This window comes from Mus caroli, chromosome 1, assembly GCF_900094665.2.
Source record: "Mus caroli chromosome 1, CAROLI_EIJ_v1.1, whole genome shotgun sequence".
Lineage (NCBI taxonomy): Eukaryota > Metazoa > Chordata > Mammalia > Rodentia > Muridae > Mus > Mus caroli.
Genome location: NC_034570.1, coordinates 47,956,285 through 47,975,877, shown reverse-complemented (window position 1 = coordinate 47,975,877; position 19,593 = coordinate 47,956,285). Strand labels below are relative to the sequence as shown.

General features: G+C 41.4%; 1 protein-coding gene across 3 annotated transcripts in view; it reads left to right on the top strand.

The window, feature by feature from the left end:
• Hecw2 (HECT, C2 and WW domain containing E3 ubiquitin protein ligase 2) overlaps window positions 1-19,593 on the top strand; it is a 374,063-nt gene that overhangs the window by 149,592 nt on the left and 204,878 nt on the right. For all 3 annotated transcript variants that reach the window (XM_021160080.2, XM_029476576.1, XM_029476580.1), the window contains exon 2: window positions 8,779-9,105. In XM_021160080.2, coding sequence (XP_021015739.1) covers window positions 8,814-9,105 — 292 coding nt within the window. In that variant the 5' untranslated portion in view covers window positions 8,779-8,813. The remainder of the gene's footprint in view (window positions 1-8,778; window positions 9,106-19,593) is intronic.

The following is a 19,593-nucleotide window of genomic DNA, read 5'->3' as shown; positions in this document are numbered from 1 at the left end:
CCTTCCTCCCTCCCTCCCTCCCTCCCTCCCTCCTTCCTTCCTTCCTTCCTTCCATGTTCCTTCCTTCCTTTCTTCCTCTTCTTTTTTTTTCACAGATAAAGCTGCAATTTTTTTTCTTTGAGGTTGGACCTTTCATATTCCAGGCCAGCCTTGAATTCAAGACCTTGCCTCCACCTCCCAAGTCCTTGGGTAGCAGGTGTGCTTTCCTTCCAGCAGGCTCCATTATCCACAGTTTATTATATTCAGATGTCAGAAAAGCCTTAAGCTCAGCCAGGGTCTTTATTCAAGAACTGAAGGAAACTGGGATGAGGGACTATGTTTACACAAAACAGCACTGGTCCTGAGATACACAATAGTTAGGGCCAAGGACCAGAAACTACTGATCCCTTTTAGAGGGGAGGTTTCAGACTTGATCTGTGTCTAAACAGGACTCAGGTCTCATTTCTTAGTCAACATTTCTTCATCCCTTCAGAAGTTCCAGGAAACAGCTTGATAACCACTGATGGGTTGTCTTGTCTCTTCTAGTTATAGCATCTTGGTTTCCTAGGCTAAACAAGAAAACAGCAAAATAGCCTTTTCATCTTTATTCTTCTCAAGATGTATTTTTGAGACTAGGGAATAATTCTAAGTTGGGATGTAGATAAGACATGTTCCAAAAGGGCTCAGGGAACCCTTCCACTTTGTGGGGCCCTTCACCTGGAAAAGCCCGGAACAGACCCTGGTTTGTGATGACGGTAAGACACAGGGAAGGGGAGGGCCATGGCCCCATTAGTTTCTTGAGACTTGTCTCTCACTGATCTTACTAGTGCTACACTAGTGGTCAGAAAGCTTCAGACACTTTCCTGTCTCTAACCCCACAGCACTGCAATTACAGGCATGTGCAGGACCAAACCTGGCATTTTATATGGTTCTTAGGGATTCAAACTTGTCTGTGCAGCACCAAGACATCTCCCTGGTCCCATCACTTGGTTTTTATCCTTTAATGTATCTTTTGTTACATTTTATAAGAATGATAAGCATTGTTCCTTAATCTCAGACATTGAAATTTAGCCTGTGCTTGGTGTTTTCTCTGTGTGAAATTGGGGGGGGGGGGGGGAAACAGGCAATCTGTGGAGGATCAAGCAAAGAGAACACATGATCTGACTTATATTTGAGTGGGTTCCCTCTGGCTGCTAGGTCAAAGCTAGCCTGGGCATCCCCCTACCCACCCACCCCCCCAAAAAAAAACCCACAGGCAGACAAACCTGCCCTCCCAACACTAATGAGCTCTTTGTGCTGCACCTCACATGCATCCTGTTTAAAGCCCAAATTTTAAAAAAACAAAGATTGTATCTAATTGTTTGTTGTGTCTTGTTGTATTACTTGTGTGATGGATCATGTTAGATTGAGCCTATTGGATCTGGGATGTATAATCACAGGATAGTCAGTACAAGGGGGCTGGATTATCTAAGGAATGTTGAAGGTCCAATGTAGGAGGACACATTCCAGGCAGACTCCCCTGCCACCTCTTCTAAAGTACTTCACAACTTGTATAACTTTTGGAAGAAGACTTTTAGCCCTTACAGAAGGCATAGCCCTGAGACGGAGGCATCAAGAGCTATTATGTTTCAGTAGTGGATGCATGTCTGCTGCCTGCTTCCAGTGCTTTGAGTGGCACTGATGATCGTGTGCCTGAGTACTGTGCTCAATAAAGTCCTGTGAGTTAGAATTACAACTTTAGTATGGAGAGTGTTTGAAATTCATCACCTCCCATCTTTATGCAACTTTACCAAGTATTTCTATATGTACTTTGGTGTTATTTATAACAGAAACATGAACACTAAACATATATATTATGTTTCCTATAAGGGGAAAAAAATCAAAGGTTTCAGGCAATTTTGTGAACAGTTTCTCATGGTAATGCAAGCACTACTAACCCATTTCTTTTAAAAATTGTTGTAAGCTGTGAGAGTAACACATCTGAAAGATTTTAGACATCTTAAACATTTTATACCCCCACTGAGCCCTCCAGGGACACATTGGCACAGTGTATTTTAATTAATGCTAAGGTTGTTAGTAGGTAGGAACTGGCACTTGGATATTCATTCTATCCCCGCTCCTGGCCCCGCCCACTGTTCTAACAGCTTGGGACATACACTGTTATGTATATATCTATCTCTTAACTTCGGATTCACCCAAAAGATTCTTTTCAGCCTTCACTTTTATTCCCTCGTTGCAAACTGCTTCCAAGTCTTTGTGTCCTTTAAAAATAGAACCCTGACTTATGCTTCCTTTCCATGTCACTAACGTCCATTCATTCCGAGTGTGACTGTAGGGCCTGAGGAAGCCTGAGACTGCCTTTTGCATGCTGGAGGCCAGGAGTCACGGGGGAAAAGGGGGAGGCAGGGAACATCTACAGTCTTCTGCTCTCTGAGACCATCCTCCAGTAGGCAGAACAAGTAGGAGCCAAAGGATACATGATGTTTGTTTTTGAGACAAGGTCTTACTGTGCAGAGTAGGCTAGTCTTTTTATATATAATTTTGACATTATAATATAATTAATCACTTCTCCTCTCTGGGCTATGGCTCTTACAGTCTTTCTATTCTCTCTCCCTCAATGACCTCTGAGCCATAGGAGCAGGCATTGTATATAGATGTGACATTTAGGAGTAGGCCTCCACAACCTGCTCTCTATCTGTTGCAGAGAAGTAACCTTGATGATGGCTGAAAGCTGTACTTATCAGTGGGTATAAGGAGTTAGCCTGGTCTGGAATTCATAATCTTCCTATCTTTGACTCCCAGGTAGTTGGAATTACAGGCTTGTTCTACCAGACCCACCTTAGATTTTCTGATTAGTATATACTAATTGTAAAAACAAACTTGTTTCAGTGTTGGGCCTGTGGTACACAATGGTTATCCTAGAACTCAGGAGCTAGAAGGAGAATAATTAGGAGTTCAAGGTCAGCCTCGGATACCTTTTGAGTTCTACTATAGCCTGGACTATAGGAGATCCTGCTTCAGAAAACCAAAACCAAAGCAAAACAAAGGTAAAACAAAAACCAACAACACTTCTAGCAGGGACAACACAAAACAAAATGGGTTTCTTTTTTCCTCCACTTCCTATAGTATTATTCCTTTACCTAAATAGTCCCACTTCTACTTTTGTGTGTGTGTTTATATTGTTATATGTGTGTAAGTATATAATGGATGTATCGAGGCAGAGTGAGGTTTACACTGCCATTGATTTGTCAGTGTGGTACTTACAGATAACCTGTGTTCTCCACATATTTTATATCTAACTGGGACATTTATAAGTGATCTGTTTGTAAACCACTTAGAAAGGGTAAGTGCTCTGTGAGTTTGTGTTAAAGAAATCCACAGATGACCACCATGCCTCCTCTGACACAAGAACCCCTGGAACAGTCTTCATTTGAAGACTTCAAGCTTTGAAGTGGAAGCTAGAGGATAGGATGGGAACTCTGAGACTTGTCCATGTCCCTGTCTTCTAGCCTTCCCTGGGAAAACCTTCTCTACAGACTGAATGTCTTCATGTAATAGGATTGCATGGTTACCCCAAATAGAGATTTGGCTAAAAGGTGTCTTTGTGCCAAATGCATCAAAAAAGACCTTGGGCAGGTTAAGGAATTTATGTTCACTCCCTGACTCTGTCAGTGACACTTTCCTTTTGACTGCAGGGAGATCTCACTGCTGGCAGCGAGCTGGAAGGAAGAGAGCTCTGTTGGACAATACAAGCATCTTCATTATTTAGATCTGTTATTTGTGGTCCCTTCAGGAGACCCTACCCCCCAGTAGCAATTGAGTGCTTGAGATGTGGTTAATACAACCTGTGTTTTCAAGTAAGATAAAAAGTCTTGGGTAATAAAGAAGAACAGAATATCTCACTAGTAATGGTTTAGTTTAATGTTGAAATAATAGATTGTATACAGCGATTTAAAATAGATTATTTGTATTTCTTCTTGTTTTATGTTATTAATATAGTTCTAGAAAACGTGGAATTACACACTTGGGTTGCATTGCATTTCCGTTAGACTGTGCAGGTTTATGCTAATCCTGCACCTGTCCTTTGTGTTCTAACCTGGTTTTTATTTAGTCTGGCTGTTAGGAAACAGCCTATCAAAAGTGTTTCCCCAAGGCCACCAAGTTCCTAGCTTTTCTAGATTATTTTTTTAACCTTAGCCATGACATTTGTTAATCTCCTGGGAGTCTCTCCTCTTTGGCCTTTAGTATCTCCTCTTTTGTTTATGTCTAGGCCCTGGGAACCAGTCTCCAGGAACATCAGTATGCTCTGTGCCAAGTTTCAGCTCACCAGTGTCAGCTGTGTTAGCCTGCCTCTCTCCCCAGAGACTTCTACTCAAGTTCCTTTGCAGTTCTCTTATCAGCTTCCATGTTCTGAGGAGCCTGGGTTTTTCCTCCCTCCCCATGTACTCTTCCTGGTCGCATCCCCATTTCCCTCCCTTCCATTGCCTACTTCCCCATCTTCATGCCTCCATCCAGAATGCTCTCCACACTTTTCTCCTACCGTCCACCTCAAACATTTTGACTCTTTCAATGGACATATTTCTTCCTGGCTCTTCAATTTTCTCATCTCCAAACAGAGCTGATGGTGCTCTCAAGCTCATTCACAGTATTCCCGGGTCTCACTTTGGATTTGCGCTATCAAGGTGCTTTGGAAAACATACAGCACTTTGCAAATATGATGTTACCACAATGCAAGTGCTCTGCAGCATTTCTTGTCTTTCTTTACACATTTGTTGGGACAGATTGTGCGTATGTGTGAAGTGACATTGGTAGCACACTGAACTCTTTCATATATGAGCTTTTGGCCTTCTAAAAAAAAAAATCTCAAGTTCGTAGAAAGTGAGAGCCATACCATATGCTATAGTAAAGGAGATGTTTTGGGGGAAAATCCCTTAGCTTTTTATTGTTTTGCAACCTCTCTGGCCTGATGCTAGGCACATAGAAACACACACACCAAATATGGCTTCAGGACCCCATTAAGGTTGTAAATTCATACATGTCCAGCTCTTTTTACTTTTCTATTGAGATATATCATAAGTAATGTGTTCAGCTTTTGACTTTTTAATTTTATATCTTTTCTTGGTGCAGTGTGGTCCCATGGGTGGGACACTGGTCTTTTGTTCCTCATAACCTTGACACCTTCCATGTGGGAGGTGGTCAGAATGCATTCTCTTGGCAAGAAAGTCAAGCCTCAGCCTTTATTCCTGGCTTGTGCACTGAAGAACAGCACTTCCCAGGGGCCTGAGCCCCAGATTAGGGTTTCTTGGTAGGTGAGTTCTTCTGTGCTACTAAGCTGTTCTGTTTCTGATTAGTGCTGTCCTTGGAGTGGGTAAGAGTACTAACAGCTTCATCTCCCAGTAAGTAATTGATGGGGTTTGGGGCCAAGAGCATGGGGGAATTGTGGGAACATGTAAGCCAGTTCTATTTGGTAAAATTAAAGTAGAATACAGTAACAAATAATTAATAGCTAATCTTAATTGAACACATAGTACGGGCTAGACATTGTTTTAAATGCTTTTTAAATACACTAGTTAATTTAGTTCTCTCTAAAGTCCTGGAGACGGGTTAATGGCAGTAGGAAAATGGAGGAAGTTAAAATAAACAGTCAGAGATTACAGAGTAAATGTATAGTAGAGATATAACCAAGATCCAGATATGGGGTGTTAGCATTTTGTCTAGGCTCCACCTCACAGTTACCTGGCAATGGCCAGGTATGCCTGACTCACTATAAAAGGGGCTGCTTGCCCCCTCCACTGCCTCTTGGTCTCTTGCCTTCTTGCTCTTCTTCTGTCCTCTTCCTTTTCCCCCATCTCACCCCCCCCATGTGCTCTTGGCTGGCCTCCACTCTCCTCTTCTTGTTATTGTTATTGTTGTTGTTGTTCTCCTCCTCCTTCCTCTCTCTCTCTCTCTCTCTCTCTCTCTCTCTCTCTCTCTCCCTCCCCTCTGTCTTTCCCTGTCTCTACTACCCTCCCCATGCCCAGAATAAACTCTATTCTATTCTATACTATACCTTCGTGTAGCTGGTCCCCGAAGGGATGCCTCAGCACGGGCCCTCAGAGACACCCCTTCCCCCACACCTGACTACACATCCACCAAACATATTCCCTCTCTCCTTATCTTATAAACACAGCATGGGGCTTTAAATCTCATCCCCTGATGCACAATGCTAACCTGCCTTTCTGTTTAAATATAGGTCATGCTAAAACACACAGTTCAGTTATATGCCCATGACTTTTCCTTCCTTTCTAGAACAGGATTGTTGTCAGTAGTTGGTCTGTTGTGTTTTTAAGCTATGAAAGTTCTGGCCTATTTCTTTAGGAAAATAGTTTTGTTATATACAGCATGCACTTGCTGCTTGTCTGCAGTGTGTTAGGAGTGAATTATTTATAGTTCTTGCTGGAGTAGATGTGGCACTTGACTCGCTGAGTTTATAAAGAAATTATGACTTGCTGCAATCCAGTGTCATGACCGTGGGTGAGAGGCTGACTCATGGCTTAGGTTCCATAGGTCAGATAACTGCTCAATAGTCATGGGGGTATGTAACAATGCTGGGTTCCTGCATGGACCATGCAAGGAAACAGAAGTATGAACTCCATTCGATGAACAGGGACACGAACTTAATGCCATTGACCTAGAGAAACTGGCTCGCGTTTTCATTTTTATTTTTGTCCTTTTCACATAGAATTTCTTGCCTAGAAATCCAAGTTACTTCAAATTTATTTATTTATCATCTGCCAAGCCTTTTCACTGCCAAGTTATTTTTGATTTAAGGAATAGTGCTAAAAACATGAGATCAACTTCATGGCAGAAATTACTTGAATTTATTTGCAAGTGCAAGAGCTGTATTCATGGAAACACGAGCACTGTGACGGCCAGTCATGGTTGTCTCCTTGACACATCTGGGAAGAGGGAACCATGTTAGTTAGGGGTTCTGTTGCTGCAAGGAAACACCATGACCAAAAGCAAATTGGGTAGGAAAGGGTTAATTCGGCTTAGCTTCTACATTGTAGTCCATCATTGGAGGAAGGCAGGACAGGAACACAGCAGGGCAGGAGCCTGAATGCAGGAGCTGATGCAGAGATGAAGGGTTTGTTCCTCCTGGCTTGTTCAGCCTGCTTTCTTATCCTAGGACCACCAGCCTAGGGATAGTGCCACCCACAGTGGTGGGCTTTTCCCCATCAATTACTAATTAAGAAAATGTCCTACATCTGGATCTTATGGAGACATTTTCTCAATTCAGGTTCCTTCCTTTCAGATGACTCTAGCTTGTGTCATGTTAACAAAATCTAGCCGTGATAGGACTCTAATTTGAAAAATTGCTTCCATCAAGTTGGTCTTTGGGGCATTTTCTTGGTTACTAATTGATATAGGCAAAGTGGGCATTTCACCCAAACTATGAAATGGATAGAGAAATGGAAAAAGTCGGGGAGCCCTTTCTTTCCCTTTCTTGGCTCCCAGACTCAGTACCCAAGGTTGGTAGCTATGATACAAATAGGATACTGGAGAGTAACTAGTTTGCTTTTAAGTAGAATCTCATGCTAACTTTTCAGGAGTCAATATATTAACTTCAAATGAAATATTTAAAAGATTGCAGCAGTCTGATTGCACAGAATAAGTGTTACAGCCCATGAAGCCTGTTTCTGTTTGGAAAGCAGTGTGGGAGAAAAGCAGATTTACTCTATTATTCACTCTGGGTGAGGTAATGTGAACCCATGGGCAAGGGGGAGTTAATTACCAGGAGACAGAACCTCACAGGCACTGGGCAAAAGGACAAATGTCTTAGAAAGAGTCTCACGAGCAGCTAGCAGTACAATAACAGGAGATTCACTGTGAGCAAGTGAGACTGGATGCAAGGCCCAACAGGGGGAGTCTGTTCCTTTCTGGAAACCACATAGAAGCCAAAGGCAAGCACCCATCATGATCCAGGTGATAGGAATAGTTTGTGCCATTGGGAACTTCAGGGTGACAAGCAGCGGGCTCAGAAGAGAGCATGGAGACGTGAGTCATGCCACCGAGTCTCTGGGGTAAAGATGCTCGCCTTTCCTCGTCGGCCCAGTTAACAGATATGGATCCCAATGCCGCTGTAAACACTGGGGATAAAATAGTGACAAAGAATGAGAATCGCTGCTTTTGTGAAAGCTTTGTTTGTATGAGGGGGAATGGACAAGGGCTAGGTGAGTGATCATATGGCAAATCAGACTTTAAGAGAAACATAAAGACTTCCAGGATGTTGCCATTCTGGATATAATGCCCCCTCCTCCGTATTTAAGTGCAGGGGCAACATTTGAGTAAGCTCTTGAAAATGTTGCCAGTGAGCTACGCTCCTCATGGCAGGGGAACTAAAGCAGTGAGCAGTACATCAGTAGCATTCATCGTCTGCATTTAGCATGTATCTTGCTGGTTGAAAATTTAGTTACGTGTGGGATAGAAAGGGGGGAGAGGGTGGTGGGATATGTGGGAATGCATGGATCTAAGAGGGATGCTAGAAAAGTCCCTCCTTTTTTACTTTCTTGGAAAAGCTGTGCTAAGGGAAACCAGGGGCCAGAGGTTTGTATGACAGCTTGGCCATCTTGTGATCTCTGTCCTAGACGTTATTTCTGATATTATCAGGTGACTGTAGGATGGTGTCTTATATTTCCACAGTAGATTATTGTATGCTGAGGTTTTAATAAACTCTCTTTCAGGCTTTATATCTGGGATGTTTAATACTAACTTCTCACCTTTTAGCACTGATGTTTTATGCTTGTCTGTCTCTTGCAGCTTTGTAGGAAAACCACCTCAGAGAGGCAGACAAGATGGCTAGCTCAGCCCGAGAGCATTTGCTTTTTGTGCGGCGTCGAAATCCACAGATGCGGTACACACTGAGCCCAGAGAACCTCCAGAGCCTGGCAGCCCAGAACTCAATGCCCGAGAACATGGCCCTACAGCGGGCCAACAGTGACACGGATCTGGTGACTTCTGAGAGCCGCTCCAGCCTGACTGCCAGCATGTACGAATACACGCTGGGGCAAGCCCAGAACCTCATTATCTTCTGGGATATTAAGGAAGAGGTTGACCCCAGCGATTGGATAGGACTCTATCACATAGGTGAGTCTGGGTGAAGACTTGCATGTGGCTCAGCATGGCTTTTAACTCCGAGATGGTAATGTTCTGTGTTTTCTGCTGCCGTAAAAAGGAAGAGAAGGTTTGCATACACAAATAGACAAAGCAGATTCTGGCACATTCTTTGTTCCTTGGGACGAGAGGCAACTGTTCCTTTACTTACAAGCATCTTGTGGTTCTATTTCTGCCAAATTAAATGTCAGCCCCTGTGGGCACCGCTGGATTTTCTCTTCCGTTTCTTGCTGTTCTTGAGACACTGTTATGACTTGGAAAGAGGGGGTTCTTAACACCTATGAACACTGTTAAACTGATAGGAAAACAGTTTGCGTTCTCGACAGGTTGATTTCACTTAAAACAATCTGCAGCCTGGGGTATCTTTTTATGAATGGGAAATATTACCTATTTGTTTTGAGAAAACAATCCCAGCTTTGTTTAACTATATTCAAATCTGTTATTCATATGTGAATGAATGATGAATGAAATATCCCAGAAAATACAAGTTAGTTATTATTTCTTCTTCCTTTTTTTTTTTNTAGCCCTGGCTGTCCTGGAACTCACTCTGTAGACCAGGCTGGCCTCAAACTCAGAAATCCACCTGCCTCTGCCTCCCAAGTGCTGGGATTAAAGGCCTGTGCCACCACTGCCCGGCCCAATTAATCTTAAATACATTTTAAATCTAACATAATAATAAAATCCAGCGTTATTCAAAGCTGGAAAATTTTGTCTCTGAATGAAGGAAATTATTTTTAAATTGATACCTGATATTGATTTCACTGTAAGTTACGAGTCAAGCATCTTCTTTTGGTTGTTGTTTAAGGAGTAAACAAGGAGTCCTGTGTTGGTGGCCTCCTAGGCAGGGCTCATTTTGCCCCCTAGAGGACACTTGGTGCGGAGACGTTTTTGACTGCTGTTATTTTGATTTCATCTCTGTAGTGGGATGAGAAGAACAGGGTCCTTCACAGCAGTGCATGGACAGCAGAGCTCCATCTTCCCCAGGAGTCCCCTAGTCCCACTTTGAAAACCCTGCAAACCTGCATCCTTGCTGAACTTTTGTTAGAATGTTAAGCCCACTGAAACTGGGGTTCTTTGGGGACTTATTTTCTTTTGAAAAAAATATGGGTTTTGTAACTTTGGAACTCTAAATGATTAACCATGCTGGATAGTTAAAAAAAATCCAGAATAGAAAAAATTTCAATGAATTAGTAACTTTTTTTCTCCCCCTCTTATGATAACAAAAAGAGTGGTAGGCAAAAGTCTCTAAAGTTGTTTATTTTCTTTGGGTGTACTTAACTATATAGTCAAAATGAGGAAGGCATGCAATTTAAAGTTCTTGTTCATGTTATTATGACCATAAAAGAGCGTACAGTTTGTAGGATGTCAGTCTCCCTTTGGGCTCCATTTTTTTTTTTTTTACATTTTAGATATTTTAATAAAAAAATTTAAGTCTTCCTATGACATTACAAATAAAATATGGTGGTTTTAAATGTTTTATATGATGTTTCTTGGAAAAATAATTAATTTTCATTTTTTCGTATAAGATTAAGTTTACATATGTGAACGACAGTCTTAGGGTGCTAGAGTCATGTGGGCATTAACTCGGATTGTTTACTATTTTCTCATACTTGTTCATCCCCTCAAACTGTTACATTTTCCTGTCTAATCAGGATAAGTAAGGAACAAAAGCACAGTGGCCATAGGTCTCATGTTCTGTGCGTTACCTGCTGAGGAAGGAGTTTGTGTCAGAGTTTCCTAAGCTAGGAAAGCAAGAGTGGGAAGTGAATCTCTTGCAAGTGTTAGCTCTTCTTCAGGAAGCTTCTATCCCTTCTCACATAAATCACCATTGTTCTTTACATTAGTTTCCATCAGTGTTGACTATGACACATTTGTATGCAAATTTTATTTTAGTTATGTTGGCTGGAATATGTGAAGTTGATGTTAATGATTTTGATGAATTTGGGAAACTTTGCCACTTTTTCCTTCCTTCCTTCCTTCTTTCCTTCCTTCCTTCCTTCCTTCCTTCCTTCCTTCCTTCCTTCCTTCCTCCCTTCNCTTCCTTCCTTCCTTCCTTCCTTCCTTCCTTCCTCCCTTCCTCCCTTCCTCCCTTCCTCCCTTCCTCCCTTTCTCTCTTTCTCTCTTTCTTTCCTTTTTTTGAGACAGGGTTTCTCTGTGTATTTCTGGAGCTAACTCTGTAGACCACACTAACCTCACAGAGAGCTGGTTCCTCTGCCTCCTGAGTGCTGGGATCAAAGGCATGTGCCACCACTGCCTGACTTCATTTTTTTCTTCATATGTGTGTGTGTGTGTTTTAAATATTCTTACTTTTTACTGCAACCTATATTATATTATTTCACATTGTTCTGCAAGGTATTTGTGGTTTTGACCTATTTTTCATAGATCTATTTTCTCCATGATATTCACATTTTCTAGTTTCTTCTTATCCGTCTTCTTCCTCATCCTTTTCCTCCTTCACACAGACACACAGAGACATGTATGCACACATGCACACATGCAGGCACGCATGCATGCACACACACAGGTATTAGAAACAGGGTCTTTTGTGTCCCAAGTTGCCTAACATTGCTGTGTAGCTGAAGATGACCTTCAATTCCTGATTCTTTTCTGTTCACCTCCCTTCCCAAGTGCTGAGGTAATAGGAGTGGACCACCACACTGGCTCTATCCATCCTTAAGTTTATTAGCCTTTTCCCTTTTCTTTATTCTGTGTCAGTCCCACTTGGTGAATTTTAAACTTTCAGGTAGTTGACTTTTTAACTTCTAGAATTCTCATAGATCTCTGGCAGGAAATAGTAGCAAGAAGCAGTTATCTCTAACCCTCAAGGGATACGCTAACACAAATGAGGACTTAAATGAAAATGCCTAGTCAGTCTGTCACATCAGTAGCATTAAATGTAACTTATTTCTGGAGTCACAGGCCACTGCTGTATTTGAAAAGAGGGAGGAGCGATTTGGTGTACCTGGGTCTTCAAATAGAGTGGACAGAGGCCTGACTTTAAGCAGAGTTAGCCATTACTTTTCAAGGGTGGAAAGGCTTTTTCCCCTTACTTCTCACGGAAAAGAGGCGAGCATTGGCATTCCACAAGAAAAGGGGTAAGAGGCATGCCAGTACACTTTAACAGATAGCTATTTCCTACTGTTTTCTCCCTCCTTCCAGTACAGGGGGTCCTGATGGAGTCAGAAAGGATGGCAGTGAGTACTGGACTTCAGAGCATCCTTCTTAGGCTCAGGAAGAGTGTAACCGTCTATGCTAATCCAATTTTGAATGGTCAGGAGAGGATGTATACATCTCTTCTGGCCATTGAGATATGAGAAGACTTTGGGAGAATTTTGCATTCTAATGAGTAAACACAACTTAATAAAAACAGACTTTCATTTTTCTTTTACTTAATTGGTTCTTTTACTTATGAGATAATAATAGAATTAAATTATTTCTCCCTTCCCTCCCTCCAAAATCCTCCTCACTCTTTTTTTAAATTCATGGCTTCTTTTTTCATTAATTGTTGTAAGCATACATGTGTAGACATTTATATATTTTTTGATATTATCTGTTCAGTCTGCATAATGTTACTTATATGTGTTGCTGTATGTGATTAATGATACTTAAATTGCCAATTTTCTGGATTCCTGAATAAAAGACACACACACACACACACACACACACAGCCTTACATTTAATATGCCTTAGTCAGCTCAATGGTTGGGCACTTCCAAACCTTCCAAACACATAACACACTTCTGATAACACCTCTGATATTCCTGAATTATTACTTATTAAAACCTATATTCCATCCTGGCCACCCTGGACCCAGGCCTGCAGCTCTCCTAGGCCACGACCTCTGACTTTTACATTGATGGCTGTCTCTCTGTCCTGCACTTCTCAGGCTTGATCTTTCTGCTTTCCCAGCATGGAAGTTCTTCCTTTCTTCTTCTTCTTCTTGCCTGAGAACCTTAAAGTCCCACCTCTGTCTCTCTGCCCAGCTATTGGCCGCCGGCAACTTTATTTACAAATTGCAACCAACTGAGGGCAGGGACCCTCAGCATCCTACATACGAATTCTCGTGCAATTTTGGGAATCCAAATAACCTAATACAGCATTAAGCCAAATCCATAACATATGTGTATGTTTTCAAGGTTGTCCATTTGGTATTGGATAACCAATTGATATGCTCTTCTTCTCTGATACTCAGAGAGGCTATTTTTCTCATTCTCAGCAATTCTTAGTTACTTGTAATTCTTTCTGTCAGGTTGAGAGTTTGTGGGCCTTCCTCTGTCTGTGGATGTCTTTCCTTGTTCCGCTCATGTTTAGGCAGTCATGTTAGTGAGACTTTATGTGTGTGTGTTACTAGAGAAGACAGAGTCTCACAGCAGACTCCCACATCCTCTGGCTCTTACTTTCTGTCCCCTCTTCTGTAATGTTCCCTGAGCCTTACATCTGAGAGTTGGTTTGCAGCATTATCAGTTGGGACTGGGCTCTATAACTTTACATGTTTGCTTGGTTATGGTTTTCTGTAATAGTCTCTATCTGTTGAACAGAGAAGTCTACTTGATGAGGGACAGGAACTTTGCTTATCTGTGGGTATAAGGAGAAATCATTAGAATGTGGCTGGATGTGATATGCTGGTTTAGTAATTTGGTGGTTAGTTTCTCTTCCATTATCCGGGGCTTCAGTATGCCTTGGTAGTTGGCTAGGTTTTCAGTCCAGGCATGGTGTCCCTCTTGTTACATAGGTCTTATGTCTAATTAGACACTTGTTAAGTACAGCCAAGGTATGGGTGCCCACTACTCCACCCTTAGGTTATCATGCCATGCCAGGCCCTGATGTAATAATATGCATCGTAGCTGGGTAGGGCTATTGGTTGCTTCCCTCATTTGGAAATTCTCAGAGTAACTTCTGGTACAGTGAAAAATAGCTCACAGGAGGAGGCTTTTAGATCAGTTCCAGCTCAGGGGCCTCTGGGTTCTGAGTCCAAAGTGCATATCTTCAAATATAGGGACTTACCTTCTACCTGTGGTGGTGGGTGGGTCAACCAAAGGAAATAGCAATAGAATGTAATGTTTTAGGAATATCATGGACAACCCTGATCAATTACTCAAAAGAAGACCATTGTTTTTCAAGATTAAAAGGAAAATTGTATATTTTTTTTAAAGATTTATTTATTATATGTAAGTACACTGTAGCTGTCTTCAGACACTCCAGAAGAGGGCGCCAGGTCTCGTTGCGGATGGTTGTGAGCCACCATGTGGTTGCTGGAATTTGAACTCTGGACCTTTGGAGGAGCAGTCGGGTGCTCTTACCCACTGAGCCATCTCACCAGCCTGGAAAATTGTATATTTGATGCATATATATATATATATATATATATGCACATATATGGTAGGGCATACATATAATACTTTCTCAATAATACAAATAATTTTAAGTTGTGTTTTTCAAGAAGCTAAAAGCAGATCTTAATTATTTTATTATAAAAGTATCTTTATTTGAATAAAGATTAGGTACTTAGCTTGATTTAGCTTCTGTAATGAAAGCGTACATAAAAATAATAGTCATATCCTCCTCACTGCAATTGGCAAAGAGCAAGTCAGAAGGGTCAAGAACACCACAGGAAGACCCACAGAGTCAACTAAACTGGGACCATGGGGGCTCACAGAGCCTGAGCCACCAACCAGGGAGCAAGCTAGAGCTGGACCTAGATCCCGCTATACATTTGTAGCAAATGGACAGCTTGATCCTCATGTGGGTCCCCTAACAGATGGAACAGGGGCTGTTTCTGACTCTGTTCCCTGCCATTGGATCCCCTTCCCCACTACTTGGACTGCCTGGTTGGACCTCAGTGGAAGAGGATATGCCTAGACCTGCAAGGACTAGATGTCCCAGAGTAGGGTTGTACCCAAGGGGGTCTCCCCTTCTCCTCACAATAGGGGAGATTTGTAAGGGTGGGACTGGGAATAGAGGAGGGCAGTGATCAGGATGTAAAGTGAACAAATAAAATAAAATAATTCTTTTTAATTTCTTTTAAAGCGGCTAGTGTTAGGACTTTTGTTAGATAGTCTTTGGCTCTTGGAGGGAACATGGTTAGGCCAGATGAGAAAATTTTGTTAAAACTATGTATCTATAAACACAGACTGAAATGTATTATAAATATATTTTAAGTAGTTAATAGAATGATTCCTTGTGACTTTTTCAGACGTCCTTGCTGTTGCTTTTGTTTAAACTATCTAGGTATCTCTATACACAGACTCAAATGTATTAGAAATTCATTTTAAGTAGGTAGATAGTAGACTGATTCCTTGTGACTTTTTCATTGCTGTTATTTTACTCTCCTCCCTCCTTCTTCATTCCTCCCCTCCCCTCCCTAGTTAGAGCCCCCCCCCTTTTCCCATTTCCTCAATGAGATCACTTGTATCCTGCTATTCCCCTCTTCCTTGCTCCCCACTTCCCTAACCTAGCCATGGTCCCTTTTTACTTTCCTGGTTTCTGTGGTTAGTTAGTTACTCCAGGATATGTACTCACAACTGAAGCTTCCCAGCTAGAGCCTCTGATGAGAGAGATCCTGCCATGTTTGTCTCTCTAGGTCTGGTTAACTTCACTCCATATGAGATCTTTTCTCATTTCATCCATTTACTTGCAAAGTTCATGACTTCATATTTCTTTACAGTTAAATAGTATTCCATAAATTGCATGTACCACATTTTCATCAGCTAATCATTCTGAAGGAAGGTTATTTGGAGTGTTTCCATTTTCTAGCTATTGTGAATAGAGTCGCAGTGATCAGACTGACACAGACTCTGTGGAGTAGGATGCCGAGTCCCCTGGGCAGGCGCCAAGGAGTGGTACAGCTGGGTCATAAGGAAGATTTATTTTTAGCCTTCTGAGAACTCTCCATACTTATTTCCACCATGGCTGCACACACTTGTAATCCTCAGTACTGAGTGATCATTCTCCTTTACCCACAATCCCTCCATCATTTGTTGCCATTTGTTTTATTGATATTTGCCATTCTGAATGAGGGAAGATGAAATCTTAAAGATGTTTTGATTTGCATTTCTCTAATTGCTAGGGAATATGAGCATTGTTTTTGAGATATTTCTTAGCCATTTTGCCCTCATTTCAGAATGAATTCATGTCCCAGGCTCATTTTTAAAATGGGTCCTTTGTTTTTTAACTCTTTGTTTTTGTGTGTATGTTCTTTGTTTATTAAGGATATTAATCCTCTGTCTGATGTACAGCTGGCAAAGATTCTCTCCCATTCAGTGGGCTTCTCCCTTACCTGGTTGATTGCTTATTTAGCTGTTTTTAGTTTTGTGAAGTTTTGTTGAACGGTTGGTTGCATTAAATCCTTGACAAATGCAGTCCTGTTCTGACACCTGTGTCATGTAGATGCTGCCTGTGTTTCCTTCCATCTGTCGCAGTGGTTCAGGTTTCACATTAAGGTTTTAATCCATTTGGAGTTAGTTTTTGTGCAAGTCATTAGGTTCCAGTCTAATTTCATTCCTCTGCATGCAGACATCCAGTTTTGTAGCACTATTTGTTAAAGTTGCTTTCTTTTCCATAGCATGTGTTCTTGGCACCTTTGTCAAATGTTAAGTGGCTGAAGGTATGTGTATTCATGTTTGGGTCTTTGATTTTGTTTCATTGGTGTCTTAGTCAGGGTTTGTATCCCTGCACAAAACATCATGACCAAGAAGCAAGTGGGGAGGGAAAGGTTTATTCAGCTTTCACTTCCACATTGATGTTCATCACCAAAGGAAGTCAGGACAGGAACTCAAGCAGGTCAGGAAGCAGGAGCTGATGCAGAGGCCATGGAAGGATGCTGCTTACTGGCTTGCTCCCCTTGACTTGCTCACCTTTCTTTCTTATAGAACCCAGGAATACCAGCCCAGGGACGCCACCACCCATCATTGGGCTGGGCCTTCCCATTTTGATCACTAATTGAGAAAATGCCTTACAGCTGGATCTCATGGAGGCATTTCCTTAAGGGAGGCTCCTTTCTCTGTGATTACTCCAGCTTGTGTCAAGTTGACACACAAAACCAGCCAGTACAGTTGGTTTATATGTCAGTTTTGCTCTAGTACTATTTGTATTGAATTACTATAGCTCTAAAACATATCTTAACATCTGGAATGGTAATCCCTCCTGTAATATCTTTGCTCAGGATTGTGTTGGCTGTCCAGAGTCTTTGATGGTTCCATATAAAGACAGAGTTTGCTGTTTGTTTATTTTCGTGTTCATATGACTATATTTGCATGAATTTTGTGCACCATGTACATGCAGTACCCACTGAGGCCAAAATAAGACATCAGATCCACTGGAAACTGGAGATGCTGATGGTTGCGAGTCACCATATGAGTACTTGGAATTGAACTGAGGTCCTCTGCAAGAGCAGTCAGTGCTCTTAACCACTGAACCATCTCTCCAGCCCCCAAGACAGAGCTTCTGAACCTCCCCCTTTTTATTTTCTTGAGGCTCTTAGGAAATGGATGTGATCGCTTGAATTTCTGTCTGTGATGAGATACCAATCTAGAAGATAAAAGCTAAGGATGATAGAACAGAATGATACAGCTTCGAATGGCACTCCAGGGTTCATGTTGTATGTGAAAGGAACACATTTCCTCTATGTCCACATCATCAACATAAGGTTTATGTGTATTTGTAGATATCCCTCCCTCCCTAAGCTCCTCTAGATGAATGAGAAAGGGCACAGGTGGGTTAAACAACTGCATTCAAAGAAAGATGAAGAAGAGTTTTGTTTCAGTAGTTAACTGCTTCATAGAATGCTTAGAACCACTTTAATATTAAATATAACAGAGCTTTGGAGCAAGGAACTAAGTTCAGGTACCCAGCACTCATTAAATCCCAGCAAGGTTGTGTACATCTTCATTCCCAGCAAGTTGGGCAGAGGCAAGCTGTTCTTGGGGGCTTTCTGTCTGACCTCTCTAGCCAAATGGGTGAACTCCAGGTTCAGTAAAAGAGTCTATCTGGAAAGAGAAGGAAGATATGCAACATAGACCTCTGGCTTCTACATGCATGCTCAGAAATGACTACACCTACATATACAAGTGCATACATATGTGCATAGCCACTGCCCAACCCCTGTCTATTGAGAACAAAAGCTGTAAGCCATTCAGAACATTTCAAAAGACTTACTGGATGATGATGTGATGGGAAGAAGTTTTGAGTAAATAGCCCTTGAAAATACATAAAAATTTATTGGCCCTATTATATGAGGGTATTATATGAAGGTGGAGGAATGATACATTTTGGCCCAAGTTAAGAGAAAAGCAGAAATCAAGGTTAGGGTAGAAAAAGATGCATGCAGATTAAATCACAAGTTTAATGCCATTATGGATGAAGGGGAAAATACATAATCAATTTTTGTTGTTGTTATTGGTTAGGTTTGTTTGTTTGTTTGTTTGTTTGTTTATTTAGACAGTGTCCTGCTGGGTGCCCAGGCTGTCCTTGAACCCCTAGGGTCTTGTCTTCTTCCTTCCTGAGCCACCTTAGAGACTGAGATTTCAGGCATGTGCCACTGCATAGGAATCCATAACAGCTTCTTTTAATGACTGTCAAATAGATGTTCTGAGAACCTGGATTTCATAACAATAGCACACATGTCAGAAATAGCTTTAGCTGTCTTTACTTCTGGCTAATAAACCACCACAACCCTTCAGTTGTGTCCTGAGAAGCTAGACTGTCTCCTAGCAACTTCTAGTTTTATTTATGGAACAGAGAGATGGTCTCTATAGAAATAAGTCCCAAAGGAGAAGGGATTTAATGGGACATATAACTGGTGATGTGTGGCTTATTGGCACAGACTGCAATTTTAGTTGTTTCTCTTAACTTATACTTTCTTCCAAAGTGTGAGGTTTGGTTTGGTTTTTAATAATGTTTGCCAGTGTACAGCTTACTCCCGATGACCTTTAGTCATATCAATCCAAAGGAAAAACACACTCCTGGGTCAGAACAGTAAACACCTTAAAGGTGTGTTAGTTAGCAAATAGGTTCTGTTGGAAATACAAAGGAAGAAAAGGATGAAAATATCAAAGCACTGTTTTTAGAAACTTCGAATGTGAACACAGTACTAAAAAATACAGCCTAACTATGTTTCCTTTCCAGAAAATCTCACACACACCCTGAAGAGTTCTAGACAAGATTTCCTTGCAGATGGTTCTCAGAAATCATTGAGTTTATGATTTAGTGTTGTTATACAAAATTTGAATTGATCCCTTACAAATTTGATTGTATTACTCAGTGCTTTCTCTTGATCTCATAAAATAAAAGGCACACATACAAAGACACTGTACTTGGTTGTTACCTCCTGCTGTGACAAAATGCCTGACAAAAAGCCTTTTAAAAGAGAAAGAAGCTACTCTGGCCCAGTTCCAGGGATACATTCCACATGGTAAGTGAGGGAGTTTCTTGTCATATAACATATGATCAGAAGCTTTGATCTTG